The sequence below is a fragment of the Enhydra lutris genome, unplaced genomic scaffold, assembly GCF_002288905.1.
Source record: "Enhydra lutris kenyoni isolate GAN:26980312 unplaced genomic scaffold, ASM228890v2 scaffoldscaffold26, whole genome shotgun sequence".
NCBI lineage: Eukaryota > Metazoa > Chordata > Mammalia > Carnivora > Mustelidae > Enhydra > Enhydra lutris.
The window spans coordinates 11,361,152-11,383,878 of record NW_019154110.1 but is presented as its reverse complement, the minus strand read 5'-3'; the positions used below and the strand labels follow the sequence as shown (position 1 = coordinate 11,383,878).

General features: G+C 37.6%; 1 protein-coding gene across 2 annotated transcripts in view; it reads left to right on the top strand.

Annotated features, from left to right (window-relative positions):
- LOC111151464 (ubiquitin specific peptidase 32) overlaps positions 1-22,727 on the top strand; it is a 219,688-nt gene that overhangs the window by 88,283 nt on the left and 108,678 nt on the right. For both annotated transcript variants that reach the window (XM_022509471.1, XM_022509470.1), the window contains exons 3-4: positions 16,852-16,957; positions 20,227-20,345. In XM_022509471.1, the coding sequence (XP_022365179.1) occupies positions 16,852-16,957; positions 20,227-20,345 (225 nt within the window). The remainder of the gene's footprint in view (positions 1-16,851; positions 16,958-20,226; positions 20,346-22,727) is intronic.

The window sequence follows — 22,727 nt, the reverse complement described above, 5'->3', positions numbered from 1 at the left end:
AGAACACACAGTCCCTGAGTAGAAGAGCTAGGATTTGATCAGTTTGACCTCATGTCTATTTGGTTCTTAACTACTGTGTTGCACTGAAAATTGCAGGCTTATACATTGATTTGTCATGTCAGCTCTTTTATATAAAATATATAGCATATATAGAAAACTATCTTGTCTGGTAACTACAACTTCATTTTTCACCCATGTTAGGTCTCTGTCAGTATGATATAGTGCGTGAGGGCAATTGGAAAATGCTTATTTTTTCTTTTTTCTCTCTTGATTTTTTAACAGATGATAAATTCTCATGGTTCAGATTTTTCAAAAGAACAAAAGGACAATGAAAAATTTCCTTTCCATCCGGTTCACTGGCCACCTAGTTTCTCTTCCTGAAAAGAAGGAAGGATCTTACCATTTTTTTGACATATTCTATCAAAGTTAAGATGTATCTTAACAAATATAAATTGGGATATTTACTCTTTTTTTTTTTTAATTGACATTATATCCATTTCCTTAGGTTTCTAAAACACTTTGTTACCCTGTAGTTGTGAGTTTTTTTGCAGTTGCTAACTCTTGGGGATTTCTTTTCTTTGCTTTTTTGGTGAGGACATTTAATTTCTATTCTCATAAGAAGTTTGAGTTATAAAATACAGTATTATCAACTGGAGTCACCGTGTTTTACATTAGAACCCGAGATCTTACTCATCTTACAGCAGAAAATTTGTACACTTTTACCCACCTGTCCCTATTTCCCCCACTCCCCAGTCCTGAAAACCACCCCAGTCCTGAAAACCACTTCCCTACTTTCTGTTTCTTAGAGTGTGAATTTCTCTTCTTTTTTCTCTTCTCCCCTCCCTTCTTTTCTTACTTAAATATTCCATGTGATACTGGGAAGTATTTGTCTTTCTCTGTCTGGCTTATTTCATATGGTATAATGCCCTCAGGGCTTATCCATGTTGTCACAAATGACAGGATTTCCTCTTCTCCGGAATAATATTTCATTGTGTATGTGTGTATCCATCCATGTTGTCCCAGATGGCAAGATGTCATTCTTTTTATGGCTGAGTAATATTCCATTGTATATAAATGCCACATCTTTATCCATTGATCTGTTGATCTATTGATGGATGTAGTGATTCCATATCTTGGCTATTTGTAAACTACTGCAATGAACATAGGGTGCATATATATTTTCAAGTTAGTGTTTTCATTTTCTTTGGATAAATACTTAGAAATGGAATTGCTGGCAGATGTGAGGTGGTATCTCATCGTGGTTTTGATTTGCATTTCCCTGATGATTAGTGATGTTAAGCATCTTTTCATGTGCCTGTTGGCCATCTGTTTGTGTTTTCTATTATATAATGTCCATTCAGCATTCCCACCTTTTTCCCCCCTCTTCCCACTTTTTAATTGGATTGTTTTTGATAGTTGTGTAAGTTCTTTATATATTTTGGATATTACCCTCTTACGGTTATATAATTTTCAAATATCTTCTCCCATTCAGTAGGTTGCCTTTTCATTTTGCTCATGGTTTCCTTCACCGCGGGAGTTTTTTTTTTTTTTTTTTTTTTCCCAGTTTGATGGAGTTCCATTTATTTTTGCTTTTGTTAACCCTTTCCCAAGGAAACAGATCCAAAAAATACTACTAAGACTCATGTCAAGGACCTTACTAAGTTTTCTTCTGGGAGTTTTATGGTGTCTGTCTTACATTAAGGTCTTCAATCCATTTTTAGTTTGTTTGTATATGTGTTATAACAAAAGTGTTCTTGGTTTCATTCTTTTGCATAAACTTGTCCAGTTTTTCCAGCATCCATTTGTTGAAGAGACTGTGTTTTCCCTATTGTATATTCTTTTTCTCCTTTGTTGGAGATTAATTGACCAAATAAACTTGGATTTATTTCTAGACTCACTGTTTTGTTCCATTGACCTATGTGTCTGTTTTTGTGCCAGTACCATACTGTTCTGACAGTTGCAGCTTTGTAGTATAGCTTGAAATCTGCAGTTGTGATATCACCAGCTTTGTTTTTCTTTCTCTAGGTTGCTTTGGTTATTAGGGGGTCTTTTATGGTGTCATATAAGTTTTAGGATTATTCTAGTTTTGTGAAAAATGCCATTGGTGTTTTGATAGGGATTGCATTGGATCTTTATGTTGCTTTGGGTAGTATGGACATTTTAGCAATAATAATTCTTCCATTTCCTGAGCATGGTATGTCTATTCATTTCTTTGTGTTTCTTCAGTTTCTTTTATCAGTGTCTTATAGTTCTCAGAGTTCAGGTCTTTCATCATCTTGGTTAATTCATTCCTAGGTATTGTATTGTTTTTGCTGTGTTTGTCTATAGATGATAACTTTCCCCCACCAAGATTTATTTATTTATTATAGAGAGAGAAATTGAGCAGGGTGAGGAACAGAGAGAGAAGGAGAGAGTGTCTTAAGCACACTCCCTGCTGACCACGGAGCCCAGTGCAGAGCTTGATGTCATGACCCTGAGATCAGGACCTGAGCTGAACCCAGGAGTTGGATGGTAAACCAACTGCACCACCCAGGTGCCCCCAGATGATAGCTTTTCTAATAGTTGTGAGGTGATAGCTCTTTGTGGTTTTGATTTTCATTTTTCCAGTGATTAGTGATACTGAGCACCTTTTCATATACCTATTGGTTATTTGTATGTCTTTGGAAAAATGTCTGTTTGATCTCTCTGCTATTTTAACAATCAGGTTTTTGTTTTTGTGCTCTTGTACTATATAATAGCATACAACATATGTGTGTTAACATGTATATGATTTGCAAATATGTTCTCCCATTCCATAGGTTGCCTTTGCATTCTTTTGTTGGTTTCTTTTGCTGTGCAGAAGCTTTTTAGTTTGATGTAATCCCAACTTGTTTATTTTGTTGTGGTTGCCTAGAATGAATATATGTATCTTTGGCTACTGAGGGAACGAGTAAGAGGGTAATGCCTTGGCACAAAGTTACTATTACCATCCTTCAAAATAGTATTTAGAGGGCACTTGGGTGGCTCAGTCGGTTGGTCATCTGCCTTTGGCTTGGGTCATGATCCCAGCATCCTGGGATCAGGTCCTGCATTGGGCTCCCTGCTCAGTAGGGAGCCTGCTTCCCCCTCTCCCACTCCCTGCATCCTGCTCATGCCCTCTCTCGCTCTCTTTCTCAAATAAATAAATAAAATGTTAAAAAAAAATACTATTTAGAGTCCCTATTTTTTAAAGACCTAGGGCAGCAGTGGGGTGACAGCACCTCACTAGCATTCCCTAGTGCTGTTGAATTCTCTGCAGGTTTATTATTGCCAGTAGCCAATGTATATAGCACTGAAAGATGTGTTCTGTCATCAGGTGCCCCATTATTTCTTGAACTGGATTCCTAGAAATGAGAGGAAGGAATGAACAAAAAGGGTAGTCAAACATGTTACTATCTTGCTTGATTGATCCCATCCTTAGAGGAATGGTAGTCCAGGTTCTGTGAATGTGATTTTGTCTAGATTTATCATTTCTGGGATATAGGAACTTTATAATGTCTCCCGTCCCTACTCCAGTTGCTCACTCTGTTTCTTTAGCTTATTTTTGTCTGCCTAATAATCTCAGCAGTGGAGGCTGGGAAGGATCAGGTAATGGAGGAGCGATGAGCAGAGACATATTCATGTTGTGTTTTTATTATCTGTTTTAACACATGGTACAGGCATATCTCTCTGGAAATAATATTTGTAAATGATGACTGCATTCCTATACTAGCTCCCAAGCTTATTTAGTTCATAATAACACAGATGGAATACATACATTCACAGTAGTATGCTTTTAAAGTCCTTATAATTGTTGTTGTTAATTACTCAGTATTATAGCCACATTATAATTTAGGTAGAATTTTGGAGGTTAGCTAGGGAAATCTGATCATTAATTATGAGGAGAAATGCATTTTGTATTCTAAATAGTCATTTTCACAAACTGTAGATGTATAGTGTGTTTGTAAGTTGGGAACGATTTCCTTATTTCTTAGTAAATAGAATTACTTGTGAGTTATTTAAGGGTTACCTTTGGGGTAGATTTTGTTTGATTTTGCTAGTCAGTCTTAAGATTTTCTAAGTAATTCCATGACACTACAGACTTGGACTGGATGAGTGAGTTTGGTCAGGACTCCAGTAAGTCACTTTGTTTGCTGGATCCTCCTGAGCCGAGAGGGCAGAGAAGCATTTGGAATAAAATATATAGAATAAAATTTGCCATTTTAACCATTTTTAAGGACATTTCAATGGCATTAATTAAATTCACTTAATTGAATTCATCACTACTATCTTTTTTTTTTTTTTTTAAGATTTTATTTATTCATTTGACAGAGATCACAAGTAGGCGGAGAGGCAGGCAGAGAGAGAGGAGGAAGCAGGCTCCCTGCTGAGCAGAGAACCCGATGCGGGGCTTGATCCCAGGACCCTGGGATCATGACCCGAGCCGAAGGCAGAGGCCTTAACCCACTGAGCCACCCAGGTGCCCCATCACTACTATCTTTGTCTAAAATATTCTTATCACCCTAAAGAGAAACTCTGTACCCATTAAGCAGTAAAAAAGCCTTCCCCCAACCCCTTGCTATCTGCCTCTGTGAATTTGTTTATTCTAGATATTTCATATAAACGGAATCATACAGTATTTATCTTTTTGTGCAGCTCATTTCACTTTACATAATGTTTTCAAGATCTCTCCATGTTTTAGTATATGTTAGAACTTTGTTTCTTTTTATGGCTCAGTAATATCTCATTGTAACTAATAAAAGTGGTTAAGTTTTTTCTCACAATATCCTCTGTTCAACATTTCTCTTACATTGTTAAAGTTTTTTATCTTGCTAATTGTTGTATGTTTTAAGTTGATGTTGACAGATCAGCTTAAAGATGTAGGATGTCTTGAATTCAGTGAAATTTTTGTTTATGGTTCCATCCCATTTAAATTTGGGGGCATTGAAATAGTTTGGTATATGCCCCTGACCTAGTCCTAGTCTCATTTTCTAGCTTTAGAGATGGTGGTAGAGCTAGAGGCAACTGGGAATTTTGGCACAGTATCATGATCCCAGAATTTGTGCTACTAGAACCCCCATTGGAAATCTTTCACCCCTTAGAAATTCAGCTATATGAATTGGGAAAATGGAACCTTTCCTTCTAAGCCTGTGAATAAGTCCTTTTCCCCTGCTGCTTCTTAACCATAGTTAATATGCATACTAGTTAATCTCATGCTGTTCTCTAGATGGAATTAGATTAGTGAACAGTAGGAGAATATTTAATTCTTTAATCAGTACCATGGAACATGAAATTGTATTAACTTAAACAAAAAGGTCATAGCTTTCTTAGCTAAAATTTTCAAGCTTAATCTTGTTTTTCTATCCTTATATATACTGAGTTTTAAAGAAACTCTAAATACATTTCGCCCAAGATGAATGTGATTCTATAGGGTTACCTATTTTATTAGATGCTTTTGTCATTTATAAATTTAATACATATGCCTTCTATGTCAAATCCAAATCACTGATAAAAAAATGTTTAATAGGGGCACCTGGGTGGCTCAGTCAGTTAAGCATTAGCCTTTGGCTCAGGTCATGATCCTGGGGTCCTGGGATCCAGCCCCACATAGGGCTCCCTGCTCAGTGGGGAGCCTATTTCTCCTTCTCCAGCTCCCCCTGCTAATGCATGTGCTTGCTCTCTGTCAAATGAATAAATAAAATCTTTTTTTAAAAAGATGTTTTACAGTTATAATAAAAATAAGGTCCAGTTAGAACTTCCTTGGAGTCTTTTTTCCAAGGAAGATACAGAATTTTTAAACAATATTTTTTGTGTTTATTCTCAGTCATATTTGCATGGCCCTGAGTATGATTATTAAGTCTGTAGTTTGCCATAATATCTAAAATATAGTATTATGAGATCTTGTCAAATACTTGTCTGAAGAAAGTAAGCATATATATACTTTAATTCTTACTGGTTAATTTGATTACTGTACCATTTTTAAATTTCTGGAACACGATATTTGTCATAATATAGAATCTAACTTTTTTGGTAACTTCTAGGCTAACTTTGGTTTAGGCATATGAGGGAGTTGGTCTCTTTCTTATGTGATCTCGTAGAAAGGTGTATTATTTAAAAATTCACTTTTATAATGGTTTGAATTGAGCCCTTTTTCAAAGTAGTAGAAAAGTGTAAGACTTGGTATATTTAATGATTAAAAGATTGCTTTACTCATTTGACTTACATTTCCGTCCGTCCTAAGATACTGAGCATCTTTTCATATGTGTATTGGTCATTTGTGTATCTTCATTGGAGAAATCTCTAAGTCATTTGCCCATTATTTGTTTTCTGGTTTATAAAGTCTCCTAGTTTTGGTTTTTGTTTTTGTTTGCTTTTTCATTTGCTCATAATTGGGTTGTTTGTCTTTTTGTTGTTGAATATAGAATCCTAGGCTGTGTACAGCCATTTTTTTCTTCTTTCAGCACTTTAAATGTGTTTTTATTGTCTTCTGGCTGGCATGTGTTTTTTCTGATTAGAAGTCAGTGATTATTTTTATTTTTATTTTGCTATGTAAGGTGCCCATCCACCCCCCCCCCCGGGCTCGGTGCTTTCAAAATTTTCATTGTTTTTTCATGAATTTATGATATGCTTTAGTTTGTTTTTCTATATTTATATTGTATGACTTTCTTCAAGAATCTTAGATCTGCGATGGAACTTGAGAGATATCTTTTCCACTATCTTTCAAATATGTTGTTTTCTGTCTCCCCTTCCTTTTCCTTGGCCTCCAAGAAAATGGTGCATGCAAAAATGGTGATTTTTCACATGACTGAACTCTGATTTTCTCCCTTTTATTTACTTTCCTTCTTACCACCACCTCCCATTTGTAGCCTTTTTTTTTCTCACTGTACTTAAGTTTGGATAGTTACAATTGTTCTGCCTTTAGGTTCACTGATCTTTTATTTACCAGTGTTGCATATGCTGTTAAGGCTCTACAGTAAACTTTTTCAGGTATTGTTATTTTCTTTATTCTAAAAATTACATTTTTTCTTTTAAAATACAGTTTCAGGGGCACCTGGGTGACTCAGTTAGTTAAGCCTCTGCTTTCGTCTCAGGTCATGATTTTGGGGTCCTGGGATTGAGCCTTGCTTCAGGCTCTCCACTGAGCAGGGAGCCTGCTTCCCCCTCTCTCTCTGCCTACTGGTGGTCTCTCTCTCTGTCAAATAAATAAATGAAATCTTAAAAAAGTAAAATAAATTAAAATAAAATACAGTTTCAGGGACATCTGGGTGGCTCAATCTGTTAAGTGTTTGCCTTTGGCTCAGGTTATGATCCCGGGGTCCTGGGATCAAGCCCTGAATCAGGCTTGACCAACTGTGCCATCGAGGCATCCATAAAATTTTTTTAAAGATTTATTTATTTTAACAACAACAACAAAAAGATTTATTTATTTTAGAGAGAAGGAGAGAGAGAGAGCGAGAGAGTGAGCATGCAAGGTGGTGCAAACGGGGTGGGGCAAAGGGGGAGAGAAAAATCTTCAAGCCAAGCCGACTCCCTGCTGAATGCAGAGCCCTACACTGTCTCAGTCTCACCATCCATGAGATCATGACCTGAGTGGAAACCAAGAGCCAGATTGTTAACTGACTGAGTCACCCAGGTGCCCCTCTACTGGATGTTATAAACTTTATGTCTTGAGTACTTGAATTTTGTTGTCTTCATTTAAAGAGTGCTAGCTCTTTTTTATTCTAGCACACAGTGCAGTTAGTTGAAGATTAGTCTAATCCTTCTGAGGCTTGTTTTAAATTTTTGTTATGTTGGGTCTTGAGTAGCCTCTACTGTAAATCTTGTTTAGCTTGAATAGTGAGAATTGATTCTTCTGGAGTTTCTTGTAAATGCACTGGATATTAATGGAGATCTCTCTTCTGAATGGTCAACTCCACATGAGTTTTGAGTACTGTTCAGTTTCCCAACACCTGGTAGTTTTTCCTTAGTATTTGTTCTTTTTTTGTGGAATTTACATTATGTACCTGTATGTTATTTGGACTTTCAACGGGTCCTTTATTATTTTCTGAAGCTAAGTCTGATTCTGTCTTAAGATATTTCTATATATAATTTTACAGAAAAGGAAAATTTGATTAGTATTATGAAATGCATTTGAATTAAAGAAGTATTTAGTTGGAACAGACTCTGCAAAGGCAGTAATGTAAACAAATACTTTTTGTCTTTAAAAGGAAAAATCTTTGGGGCGCCTGGGTGGCTCAGTGGGTTAAGCCTCTGCTTTCGGCTCAGGTCGTGATCCCAGGGTCTTGGGATTGAGCCCCACATCGGGCTCTCTGCTCAGCAGGGAGCCTGCTTAATCCTCTCTCTCTCTCTCTCTCTCTCTGCCTGCTTCTCTGCCTACTTGCGATCTCTGTCTGTCAAATAAATAAATAAAATCTTAAAAAAAATAAATAAAAGGAAAAATCTTTTCAACACATACGTAGAATCAGAGTTTGCATTTGAATAGCAATATTGGAAGTTTTATGGGTATTAACTATGTTTTATGTAAATAAATACTTCATGTTTTCATAGATTATGTACTGTAGGTCTTATTGTGTGCTTGAATTATTCTTTGAACCTCACCAACATACAGTGTGACTCATTTTGTGTATTCATGTTATGTATTTGTCATTAAACCATGAAGACAATTTTAGGCTTACAGGTTGGTAGACTCAAGGTATCAGGGTCTTTGGGAAAGAATGTGGGGTGTTTTTTTTGTCCCCCCCCCCACTTTTAGCTTTTATACCTTTTTTTTTAATACTGTGTGAGTCAATATAGATGATGTTACACTTTTGTAACATATTTCCCCTAAAATAGAAGCTTGAGATAACACAAGCTATTTTTCACTCATAAAAATTCTGTTGATGGAGTTAGGTGATTCTCTGTAACAGTTCCTTTGTGTATTGGTTCAGCTTTCCAGGCAGTATCAGTTCTTACGGCATTTTTACTGCATATCAGAAAGAGCTTCTATAAATCACCAAGGGAGAGGTGGTCATTCCAGGGAGGGGTCTCTTGCCTGCAATTAGGTATTTAGCCCAGAATTCACACATGTCATTCTGTCCCTAACCCTTTGGTCACAAATAGTCATACCTTTTCTGTCCTGTGCACACCCACTCTCACCAGTCCTAAAAACAAAGCTGAGTAGTAATGAGCATTGCCCTTAACATTTCATCAAAGTTAAAGTGTTGTCATATTGTCAGTTGTCACGTAACCAGTGCTTTGATTAACTCTATCCTCACTATAATCTCTTTGTATTAAAGTCAGCTAAGTGGTCGGAAATGAAGAGCCTTTATCATTAAGTTAAAGCCGTGGGAAAAGGGATGCCAAAGATAAAGTGCTTATGCATTGAGTTTGTGATCATTTGGGATTTTGTAGTTTAATTTTTTTTTTTTAAGATTTTATTTATTATTTATTTGACAGAGAGAGATCACAAGTAGACAGAGAGGCAGGCAGAGAGAGAGAGAGAGAGAGAGAGAAGCAGGCTCCCTGTCGAGCAGAGAGCCCGATGTGGGACTCGATCCCAGGACCCTGAGATCATGACCTGAGCTGAAGGCAGCGGCTTAACCCACTGAGCCACCCAGGCGCCCTGTAGTTTAATTTTTAATAGATTTCACCAAAATGGTATCATTCTTGCTGGTAATGGCTTTCATTTCATGTAATACTAAAGAATGTATATAACCATGTTATAGAACTACAAAGTGGTTAAGAGTTCAGTTTCAGGAACCTGTCTTGCCCAGGTCTTGAATCTTGACTCTGCCACCTCATTAATGTATGACTGGACCATCTCCTTGGGCTCTAGTTTTCCTCAACCACAAAGTGGGGACACCAGTAATACCTTCCTCATGGAATTGTCTTGAGGCTTAATACTTAAAAGCACTTACCACAACTGTTACATGGCACATAACAGGTCTTTAAATATTGGCTGTTGTTTTTATAATTATAAAAATAATAACTTAATGGAGTTAATGTTGGGTTAAACATTACAGTGCTGTGATTTAGTGAGTAGTTTCTTGCTGAGTGGCAGTGTAAAGATGGAGATACACGAAATACCCTTGTATGTGTGGAATGCAACAGTGTGTGTCCAATTCCTTTCTCCCATCTTCTGTGCTATTGTCATGTGTTTTAATTTTACACATGCTGTAAACACATTACATTTTTACTCCTGTTCCTTTAGACAGCCGGTTATCTTTTAGAGCAATTAGAAATAAGAAAAAAACTATATTTATATGTACCTTCATTTATGCCATTTCCTTTTCTTTTGTTTTCATATAGGCACATGTATCTAGTTTGGTATTGTAGTTCCTTCAGCCTAAAGTACTTTTCTCCCGCTTCTATGTGGTGCAGCTTTGCTGGTAATGACTTCTTTGTTTTTATTTTCCTGAAAAAGTCTGTTTGACCTTTCTTTTTGAAAGGTATTTTTTCTGAGTATAGGATTCTCAGTTTTTTCTTCTTAGTGTGGTAAACATGCCACTACACTTCTTCTGGCTTATGTAGTTTTCAATGAGAAGTGCTTCTCTCAATGTAGTATGTCTTTTTTCTTATCGGTGCCTTAAAGATTTTCTTTTTATCTTTGGTTTTGAGTAGTTTGACTATGATTTCTCTAGTTGGTTTTGGGAAGTCAGAGGTATAATTTATCCTGCCTGTTCTCAGAACAGCTTCTGTCTATGGTTTTTGTGTCTTTATTAGTTTTGGAGAATTCTCAGCATTTATCTCTTCGGATACTTCTTCTGCTCCATTCTCTTTTACTTCTAGGATTTCAACTGCATGTGTGTTAAATCACTTGGTTGTCCCACAGCTCTTGGATTTTATTTTTTGTTTTTTTTTTTCCTTTCTGCCCGCACATATTTCCCCCTCTGTTTGATTTTGGACAGTCTCTTACTTGACTCTCTTGAGTTTACTGTTGAGCCATTCCAAAGGTTTATTGAACTTTGTGTTCCCCTGTTTTTCCTTTGTCAGGGTGTTTTTTTTTCTCTTTCCTTCCTTGTAGAACTTATAATTTGGTTGAAAGATGGGTGTTTTATACTGGACAGTAGAGACTGAGGGCAGTAGTATTTATGCCTGGCTATGTCTTTAGCATGGGTAGTTGAGTCAGTTTCACTGAGCTACATTTTGTATTGCTGGACACCCACAGTGCCTGGTAGGCTTCAAATTCTAGTCTAGAGTTACCTTTTTTAGGGTAAGATCTCATTTGCCAGAGGATTTTTCTTTTCTTTACTTTCCTTTTCTTTTTCCTTTTCCATTCCTTTTCTTCACGATTTATTTATTTATTTGAGAGAGAGTATGCAGGAGTAGAGGGAGAGAGAGAATCTCAAGCAGACTCCCTGCTGAGAGTTGAGCCCGACCCAGAGCTCGATCCCAGCACCCTGAGATCATGACCAGAGCTGAAATCAAAAGTCAAGATACTTAACTGAGCCACCCCGGTGCTCCACCAGAGGATTTTTCTAATGTCTGCTCTATCTTCAACTTTGGATCTTACTTTCTTAGTTGTTATAGTACCTCAGAGAGGGTCTCTATCCCTAATATTCCCTCCCCAGCTGTAGACTGATATTATTTATTGTCAATGTTTGCTAACACAATGGCGGGGATGATTGAGGGTGCTTGAGTGGGAGACAGTCTGTTTTCCATTTTTCTGTTTCAGTTTTAGGCAGACAGTATATTCTCAGAGACTTTCTCAGTGGTTCCACCTCTCTCCCAGGGGTAGGGGATCTCTACAGGTCTAGGTCTATGATGTTTTCTACCCCTGCCTCAGGGATAGAGGGTGTTTTCTGTTAGCTTCCTTCAGTTTATGCAGAGTCCAACTAAAAATAGTTATTCCATAGAGTATATCTGTTAAGATTTTTTTTAATGTTTTTTTTGTGTTCTGATCTGAAGCCATCTCCCTAGGCATTTTCCTAGGCTTTTCTATCAATGGCACCAGAGATGCAGAGTTTTTGGCATCAAGAATGTTACTAAAGGGGCGCCTTGGTGGCTCAGTGGGTTAAGCCGCTGCCTTCGGCTCAGGGTCCTGGGATCGAGTCCCACATCGGGCTCTCTGCTCAGCAGGGAGCCTGCTTCCCTCTCTCTCTGCCTGCCTCTCCATCTACTTGTGATCTCTCTCTGTCAAATAAATAAATAAAATCTTAAAAAAAAAAAGAATGTTACTAAATATATTTGTAAATACATTTAATAAATAATATATTTTCACTTTTCATATTGACTATGTAAGTTTTATTTCTAATTCTTTTTTTATTGAAGTATAGTTGATACATCATGTTAAATTAGTTTCAGGTGGGGGTGCCTGGGTGGCATCAGTTGGTTAAGCAACTGCTTTCTGCTCGGGTCATGATCTTGGGGTCCTGGGATCAAGTCCTGCATGGGGCTCCTTGATTGGCAGGGAGTCTGCTTCTCCCTCTCTCCTTCTGCCTCTCCCCCTGTTTGGGCTCTCTGTCTTCTTGTCAAATAAATAAAAATAAAATCTTTAAAAAATAATTAGTTTCAGGTGTACAGCATAGTGATTTAACTTCTCTATACATCATGCTGTGCTCACAAGTGTAGCTACCATCAGTCACTGTACAATACTGTTACAGTACTGTTGATTGTATTCCTTATGTTGCACCTTTTATCCCTGTGAGTTGTTCGTTCTATAATTGGAAGCCTATATCTCCCACTCCCCTTCACCCATTTTGCCTCTCCTCCCCCCACTGCCCCTCTGGCAGCCATCAGTTTGTTTTCTGTATCTGTGGGTCTGTTTCTGCTTTTTGTTTTATTCATTTGTTTTGTTCATTTGTTTTATTTTTTAGGTTACACATATAAATGAAATCATCTCACCATAATACTTTCCAGCTCCATCCGTGTTGTCACAAATGTCAAGATTTCATCCATTTGGTGTGGCTGAGTAATATTCGTGTGTGTATGTGTGTGTGTGTGTGTGTGTATACACATACAACATCTTCCTTATCCATTCATCTATCAGTGGACACCTGGGTTACATAAAAATAATGCTGCAGTAAGCATAGGGGTGGATATATCTTTTCAAATTAGTGTTGTCATTTTCTTTGAGTAAATAGCCAGTAATGGAATTACTGGATCATATGGTATTTCTATTTTTGATATTTTGAGGAGCCTCCATACCCTTTTCTACAGGGGCTGCACAATTTATAATTTCACCAACAGTGTGCAAGGGCTCCCTTTTTCTCCAGTCCTCACCAACACTTGTTATTTCTTGTGTTTTCTATTCTAGCCATTCTGGCAGGTGTAAGTGACACCTCTGGTTTTGTTTTGCACTTCCCTGATGATTAGTGATCTTGAGCATCTTTTCATGTGTCTTTTGGCTATCTGTATGTCTGCTTTGGAAAAAATGTCTATTCAGATCCTTTGCCCTTTTTTTTCTTAAGTACTCCATGCCCATTGTGGAGCCCAACCTGTGGGGCTTGAATTCACAACCCTGACAAGAATTGGGTGCTTAACCAACTGAGCCACTCAGGTGCCCCATGTCCATTTTTTAATTCTATTATTTGGGGGTTTTTTTTGTTTGTTTGTTTTTTGTTTATTTTTTTGTATTGAGTTGTATGAAAGTTCTTTATATAGTTTGGGTATTAACCCCTTAACAGATATATTATTTTTCAAATATTTTTTCACATTCAGTAGATTCCCTTTTCATTTTGTCGATGGTTTCCATCTCTATGCAAAAGAATTTTTATTTTTGTTTTCATATTATTTATATTTTATAAATATTATATTATTAATATTTATATTAATAGGGGTTTTTTTTGCTTTTATTTCCCTTGCTTAAAGAAACATATCTTGAAAAAATGTTACAACAGCTGATGTCAAAAGAAATTACTACCTATATTTTCTTTTAGGAGTTTTATGGTTTCACGTTTCACATATAAATCTTCAGTCCATTTTTATTTTATTTTATTTTATTTATTTTTTAAAATTTATTTGACAGACAGAGATCACAGGTAGGCAGAGAGCAGAGAGAGAGAGGAGGAAGCAGGCTCCCCGCTGAGCAGAGAGCCCGATGCGATGCGGGGCTTGATCCCAGGATCCGGGGATCATGACCTGAACTGAAGGCAGAGGCTTTAACCCACTGAGCCACCCAGGCGCCCCATTTTTATTTTATTTTTGTGTTTTGTGTAAGGAGGTGGTAGTTTCCCAGACCTGTTCAGGGTTCCCAGCACCATTTATTGAAGAGACTGTCATATTTTCATTGTATAGTCTTGCCTCTTTTTTTTTTTTTTTTTTTTAAAGATTTTATTTATTTATTTGACAGAGAGAGATCACAAGTAGACAGAGAGGCAGGCAGAGAGAGAGAGAGGGAAGCAGGCTCCCTGCTGAGCAGAGAGCCCGACGCGGGACTCGATCCCAGGACCCTGAGATCATGACCTGAGCCGAAGGCAGCGGCTTAACCCACTGAGCCACCCAGGCGCCCCTTGCCTCTTTTGTTGTACATTAGTTAACCATATAAGTATGTGTTTATTTCTGGGCTGTTTATTCTGTTCCATTGATCTTTATATTTTTTTTATGCCAATACTGTTCTGCTTTGATTACTTTAACTTTGTAATATATCTTGAAACCTGAGAGTCCTGGCTTTGTTGTTCTTTCTCAAAGTTGCTTTGAATATTGGGGGGTTGGGGGGTGTCTTTTGTGGTTCCATACAAATTTTAATGTTGTTTGTTGTTGGTCTATGGAAGATGATGTTGGTATTTTAATAGGGATTCCATTGAATCTATAGATTCCTTTGGGTTTGAACTACTCTCTAATCATGCATTTTACTGACAAAAATTCTGCATGGCAAGTACTAAGTTTGGTTGTTTTAAACGATATGGCACTTCTGACCCCAAAACTGTGGGTTTTTTTCCCTGTTATCAGTCAGTTTTTCAACTCTCTGGACACCAATTAGATGTTCTACAATTCAGTTCAATTCTGATACTGAGTACCTGGAATTAGTGCTGAACTCACAGGTCTGATCTGCCCCCTACTTAAGATGCCAGTCACAGGTCCTGGACCTTTGTTACTTCTCACCAATCAGCTGTAAATCTAAGATTCTTCTGACCCCCTCTATGGGTTCGGTAATTTGTTAGAAATGGCTCACAGAACTCCGGAAGACACTTTAATTACTGTTATCAGTTTATTTTAAAGACAAGAGCTCAGTAACAGCCAAATGGACAGCAATGCTCATGGAGATGAGGGATGTGGATGGGCAGGGAGCAAGACAAGATGCAGACTTCCATGCCATCTCTGGGTCCACCCTTCCAGCACTGTGATGTGCTCACCAACTGGGAAGCTCTCCAGGCCTTGTGGTGTAGGTTTTTTAGGGGTTTTGTTTTTTAAGATTTTATTTATTTACTTGACAGAGAGAGAGCCAGAGAGCACAAGCAGGGGGAATGGCAGAGAGAGTGGGAGAAGCAGGCTCCCCGCTGAGCATGGAGTCCAACCTGGGCTGAAGGCAGATGCTTAACTGACTGAGCCACCCAGGTGCCCCGGTTTAGGGATTTTTATTGTAAGTTCAGTTATGTAGGCATGGTTGATTAAATAATTGGCTGTTGATTGGTTATTGGTGATTAACTCTGTTTCCCCGGACCTTCTGGAGTGAAGCTGAATATTTCAGCCCTCTAATCGCATCTTTTCCTTTGACTGGTAAACTGACATTTTGAGGCTGTGTAAATTAGGCCCACCTGGAGTCACTTCATTAGCATGTGAATTAACAGGGCTTATTGGATGAATAACAAAAGATGCTCCTTTCACCTACAGCACTCAGGAAGGATTTTTAGAAGCTCTTGTGTCAGGAACCTGGTATAACACCAAATACATATTTCTTATTATATCACAATATCACCCTATGGACTCAATAAAGAATTGTCGAATGAATGAATTTGTGTGATTGTTGTTGCTGTCCCTTTTTTATGCATAGCTCTTTTTATTTTTAATTACTATAATACTCATTTCTAAGAGTATAAAAAGTGTCTTTTGTGGTCTCTATATATTTTACTTTTTAGGCCACCTGAGTGGCTCAGTGGGCTAAGCGTCAGGGTCCTCGGATCAAGCCCTGCATCTGGCTCTCTGCTCACTGGGGAGTCTGCTTCTCCCTCTCCCTCCTTCTGTGCTTTGTCTCTCAAATAAATAAAAGTCTTTATATTTTACTTTTAAGAAATTGAATATATTTGACATGTAACATTGTGTAAATTGGAGGTATACAACTTGTTAATTTGATACATTTATATATTGTAATAAAGGGGCACCTGGGTGGCTCAGTGGAATAAAGCTCTGCCTTCAGCTCAGGTCATGATCTCAGGGTCCTGGGATGGAGCCCCGCTATGGGCTCTCTGCTCAGCAGGGAGCCTGCCTCCCCACCTCTCTCTGCCTGCCTCTCTGCCTACCTCTTGGCCTACTTGTGATCTCTGTCCATCAAATAAAAAATCTTTATATATTGTAATACGATTGCCATTCCATTTCTGAACTTTCACTTAAAGAATGTCCATCTTTTGAATAAAAATGTGAGTAAGTTTTACAGAGATTGAAGGAAATTATGTAATTATACAAAATTCTTACCATATCATTGGGGCTTTTGAAGATGTGGGGAGAAGCTTTATCTTCTTTAGCCTTCATAAGGACTCCAAAGAGAAAGAATATTCAGTGTGTGAGCCAGTGATATATGTACCTTAGAATAGATACAATGTATTTTTAGCTAGTGCAGTAACAAGATGTATGAGAGGAAGAAGAGAAAGATACATCATTGCACTGAAGTTTACCAAAGCCTTATTTGGAGATGGAGACAAGATTTGTTAAAGGTGATATCAGCTTCAAATTCCTCAGCAACTGAGACATCTAATGTTGGCTTTATCATTTTTTTCCCAGGTGATCTACTGTTCTTTTGGTGGAACATCCAAAGGACTACACTTCAATAACTTAATAGTTGGACTTGTCCTTCTTACGAGAGGCAGAGATGAAGAGAAAGCAAAATGTAAGCACTTCTATTATCTCAGAGTGATAATACTACATTGGTGTGTAGAATAATTTACCTGAAAATTCTGATGACAGTCAAAGCATTTGAGTTGATATTTCTCCAAAGGAAATAATACAAGTGACCAATACGCGCTTGAAAAAATGCTCAACATAATCAGGTGTTAGGGAAAGCTACATTAAAATTAGAGTGAGATATCACTGCATATCTACCAGAATGGCTGAAACAAAAAAGACAGATTAGGATTGGTGAGGTTGGAAAAGTTGCAACGCTCATACGTTGTTGGGAGTGTAAAATAGTACTGTTACTTTCAGAAAACTGTTAGATAGCACTTCAAACTGTTACACATTGAGTATCATATGACCTGGTAATTCCACTCCTATGTATATATCCAAGAAAATTGAAAAAATGTTTTCATTCAAAAAATATACCTGAGTATTCACAGAAGCACTGTGCATAATTGTCACAAGATGGAAACAACCCTAGTGGCCATCAACTGAAGCATTCAACATAAACAAAATGTATATGTCTATACGATAATACACTACTTGACAATAAGAAGGAATAAAGTACAAATAAATGCTGCAACATGGATTAACCTGAAAATACGATGTTAAAGTTACAAATGGCAGTCACAGTAGCTCACACAGTGTGTAATTTACATGTATATGAAATGTCTGGATTAAGCAAATCCATAGACACAGTTGATGAGTGATTTCCAGAGGCTGGTGGATGATAGGAAAAATGGAAAAGAACTGCTAATGAAGGTGGGTTTCTTGTCAGGTTGAAAGTTTTTACTGAAAATTTCCCAGGGAAGGGGCACCTGGGTGGCTCAGTGGGTTAACCTTCTGTCTTCAGCTCAGGTCATGATCCCGGGGTCCTGGGAGTGAGTCCCAAATTAGGCTCCCTGCTCAGCAGGAAGCGGTTTCTCCCTCTGTTTCCTGGGCTTGTGCTCTCTTCTCTCTCACTCACTCTCTCTCTCAAATAAATAAGTAAAATCTTTTAAAAAAGAAAAAAAAGTTTCCCAGGGGAAGTAAAGGCAAGTGTTTCTGTTTCATTGGATATACATATAACATTTTGCTCTAAGAATTCCCAGGTTTTTATCCTTGGCCACTGGATGTTGGGGCTTTCTCTCTTCCTTCTTCCTTTTCTAACCTGCCTTCTGACTGCTTCTCCTAAATCCCTAAATCCCTGAATTTAGACTGTTCTTTTTAATCATTTTGCTTTTTTATAGTTTTATTGAGGTGTAATTGACTTAAAATAAAATGCAACATATATAAAGTGTAGATTTTATATGTTTAGACACATATATACCCACATCATCACAGTTAAGGTACTGATCGTATCCTTAAACCCAATTAGAATTTAACTGTGATCCTGGTTTTTCAAATTAGTATCCCTCTACCAACAAATACTAGTGGCTCCAGGCAGCCAGTAATTAAAAATAACATTTTTGGAGGGTCACAGACATAAACATATATTTAAATTTTTTCATTTTTTAAAAAAAGATTATTTATTTGAGAGAGAGAAAAAGAGAGAGAGAGAGCGTAGAAGCAGAGGGGAGAGGGAGGAGGGGAAGCAGACTCCCCTTTGAGCAGGGAGTCCAATGCAGAGCTTGATCCTAGGACCCCAGAATCATGTCGTGAACTGAAGGCAGACGCTTAACTGACTGAGCCACCCACCCAGGCGCCCCTCTTTATTTTTATTATATTGTTGTATTAGTTTTCTAGGGCTGCCCTAACAAAGTACCGCAGACTTTCATAAGTGGCTTAAAACAGCAGAAACTTACTATCTTATGGTTCCTGGAAACTAGAAGTCCAAATTGAAGATACTGGCAGGGCCCTGCTCCCTCTGAAACCTATAAAGAAGAATGCTTCCTGGGGCGCCTGGGTGGCTCAGTTGGTTAAGCAACTGCCTTTGGCTCAGGTCATGATCCCGGAGTCTTGGGATCGAGTCCCACATCGGGCTCCCAGCTCCATGGGGAGTCTGCTTCTCCCTCTGACCTCCCCTCTCATGCTCTCTGTCTCTCGAATAAATAAATTAAAAAAAAAAAAAAAGAAGAAGAAGAAGAAGAATGCTTCCTTCCTAACTTTTCATGGTGTCATGTTTGATGTTCCTTGGCTTGTAGCTGCATCACTCCCAATTTCTGCCTGTCTTTTCACATGGCTTCCTTCTGACTGTGTTTTGTCTTCTCTTCTTACAATCAGTCATGTTGAATTAGAGCCCACCGTGATGACCTCATCTTAACTCGATTACATCTGCAAAGACCCTCTCCTAAATAAGGTCACATTTATAGGTACTGGTCTTAACCATCTTTAGTGGAGAACACAGTTCAACCCATAACAGGTGGTCAAAGTACATCCACCAAGCTTTATTCTTAACATTATATCATATTTGTTCCAGATCTTATTTTTTAGGAAATAAAATTTTACAGCCAAAGCGTGGTGCTGTCTCTCTGTATCTCTCCATGGTTCTATCCCCATTCTTCCCTTCACAGAGGTAACCACTCTGATGAATATAGTGCTCTTTCGTTCCTCATGTAGGTCTTTATATAGTTATGATGTTGTATAAACCCTTAAACATATCTTCACCTGTTTTTCAGATTTTAAACTTTTTTAAGTAAATGGTATACGATACAGATTATTTTGCAGTTTGCTTTTTCCCTGAATATTTTTTATATTTATCCATCTTGAAACACTTACTTCCTTTATTCTAACTGCTATATAATATGTCATAGTGTGTGTGTATCTCAGTTTACTTATTTTCTTATTGATAGACATTTATCTTTTTTCCCCCTGAGTTTTGCTATTACTGATAATACTCCAGTGAACATTGTTGTATCTCATGCACATGTATGAAAGTTTCTCAAGGGTGGAAGTTGAGTTGAGTTGCTTGAATTTCTAGCATATATTCCCTTTGCTAGACTTGGCCAAGTGAATCTCCAAAGTGGTTGCAATAATTCATATTCTTAGTAACAGTATATAATAATTCCTGTTTCTCCCAATTTATTGCTAACACTTAGTATTGTCACACCTAAACATTTTTGCAGATGTGCTATGTTTGAAAAGATACCACATTGCTGTTTTAATTTGTATTGCTGGTTTTCATTTTCTTTCTTTCTTTTTTTTTAGGAATAAATTAAATTATATATTTATAAAGTGCTTGGCACTAGTAATCACTCAGTAATATTTACCTCTCTCTTCCTTTCCTACTTCTACCAAGGTATATTTAATCTATGGTAAGTTTAATTTATTCTTTCTTTTTCCTAGACATTTTTAGTCTTTTTGCAAGTGAATCTGGGAGCTATGTTATACGGGAAGAAATGGAAAGAATGCTCCATGTGGTGGATGGTAAAGTCCCAGATACACTCAGGAAGTGTTTCTCAGAGGTATATTTAAAGATTTACATTTCATCTCTGCTTATCACAAAGTATTAATTCTTAGATGTTTATGTGCAACATATTATTGACATTTTTGTTTTTAATGGTTGATGTTTCAACTGTTTATGTGCTGTGCTCAGAGGTCCATGACACTTACTACTGCTATATTTGTGAATCTGAAAATTCCCAATTCTGCTTTAAAAGCAAGTGTCTCTACTTATGGTATAATGAAACACACTCTTACATTCTGACACCAACACAACTGGTGATCTGCAGGAAGCTGAGCTTCACATTGTGGTGTCATTGCTTTTCATTGTACAAATGGCCTTGAGCCATCTGTGACTCTGGGACGTGTCAAGGCTTATTTTGTCATTCATTTGACTTAACTGATTTGCATAGTGAAATATTTGGGTCTGAAAAACCTGTTATTTTTTTTCTGTTTTCATAAATATATTTTCATTGTAGAAAACCTAAACAATAAAAAAAAGCATATCTTTAACAGAGAATATTTTCCACCCCACCTCCCCTGCCCTTTTCATTGGTCTGCTAATATGGGAAAAGTCCCTAGGGATGGTAGAGTAAAAACCCTTTTAGAATTTTCTGATCCTTTCCTGCAGCACACTCAGTGCTGCGTGATTTTTTATGGCTGGCTGTTTGACTCATTTGCATTTCACAGATAGGACAGCCCCTTACTGCTCATAGTTTTATTCAGTTTAATTTAGTCACCTTCCTAACTGTGTAGGCACTGATTGTCAGTACTCCAGCCATATGCATATATGTGGTTCTAATGTCTCTTTGGACCCTCTAGCTTTAGCTTTTCACTATTCTTTGAGTTTCTTCTGTGTTGATAGCACCTGGAGATTTCCCTTTCTTGCTTTGAGCTCGCTGGTATGGTTTTTGGTCACGTTTATGGTGTTACATTTTACTCAGCATTTCTGTGTGTTTGGTACAAAAGATTTGGCTTCCTGCATTTTTGCTTCTGACATACTGACTGAAAGTTGCTGTGGTAGTATTTCAGTACTTCAAGACAAACTAAGCTGTGGTTTTTCTCTCCAGTAACAAACATTTTCTGGCCAAAAAAAGTCATCTAATCTTTGCAGGCCTGATTAATTGGATTTTTCACAGAGATGTCAAATGTGTTACTACTCTGTACATTTTGGGGGAGAATGTATATTTTTCTTATTTTAATAGGTTTTATGCACACGTTCCCATTTTATTGATGGGAATTAAATGTGGTTAACGTCACCCAGTTCTCTAAAGTTTATGCACAATAGCAGATACATGTATTAGATGATAATTAGTGCTATAGGGGAAAATTTAAGTAAAATAAGGGGGATAGGTGGAGATAAGCAGGAGGTGGCTGAGTGGAGTTATTTTGTTTAGGGTAGTTGGGAAAGGCTTGTCAGATAAAGTGACATTTGAACCAAGAATTTAAAGGATGAGAGATAAAACCTGCAGATATCTGGGAAAGCATTTTTCAAGAAGAGAATACAGCAAAGGCCCTGAGTGGGGAGCGTGCTTGACATGTCCAAGCAACAAGTAACCTGCCGTAGAGTAAGAGAATAGTAGGCAATGAAGTTACAGAGGTTGGGGAAGGAGGGGGTGGGATGAGGTAGGGAGATTATATGTGGCTCTGTAGGACAGTGTTAGTTCTTTGACTTTTACCCTGAGTGAGATAAAACACTGGAGGGTTTTGGGCAGAGGAATGAATACATGAGGGTTGTTTTGTTTTGTTTGTTTTTATTTGAGAGAGAGTGTGTGGAGGGGAGGGGCAGTGGGAGAGGGAGAAAGAGAATCTCAAGCTCCACTGAGTGCAGAGCCCACCCGCCTCAATCTGATGACCCCAAGATCATGACCTGAGCCAAAACCAGGAGTTGGACACCTAACTAACTGAGCCAAGATGCCCCAACATAAGGTTTTTAAAAACATCAGTTTGGCTCTTCTGTAGAGGGTAGACAAAACAGAGACCACCTGAGATATCTGAATAATCCAGGTAAGAGGTGGTAGTCATGTAGATCATGGTATAGCTGTGAGGTGATGAGAAGTTTTCAGATTCTGCATTTATTTTAGAGAGAGAGTTGATAGGAATTTTTCTTGTATTGATTATGGGCTGTGGTAGAGAGAGAAGAGGAGATGACTAAGGTGTTTGGCTTGATTTATGAAGTGAATGGAATTTCCTTTAATTACCATGGTTAATATTATTAGAGGTAAAAGTTTGGGGTTTTGATATCAAGGGAGATTAAGGACATAATTAAATTTGAAAATCACTTTAGACATTAAATTGGAGAAGTCAGTTGTGCTTTTTGATATATAATTTAGCATTCATGGGATAGGATTTGTTGGCTTATAGTTGAGGATGAGATCATCTTGGAGTAATTTAGATAGAAAACA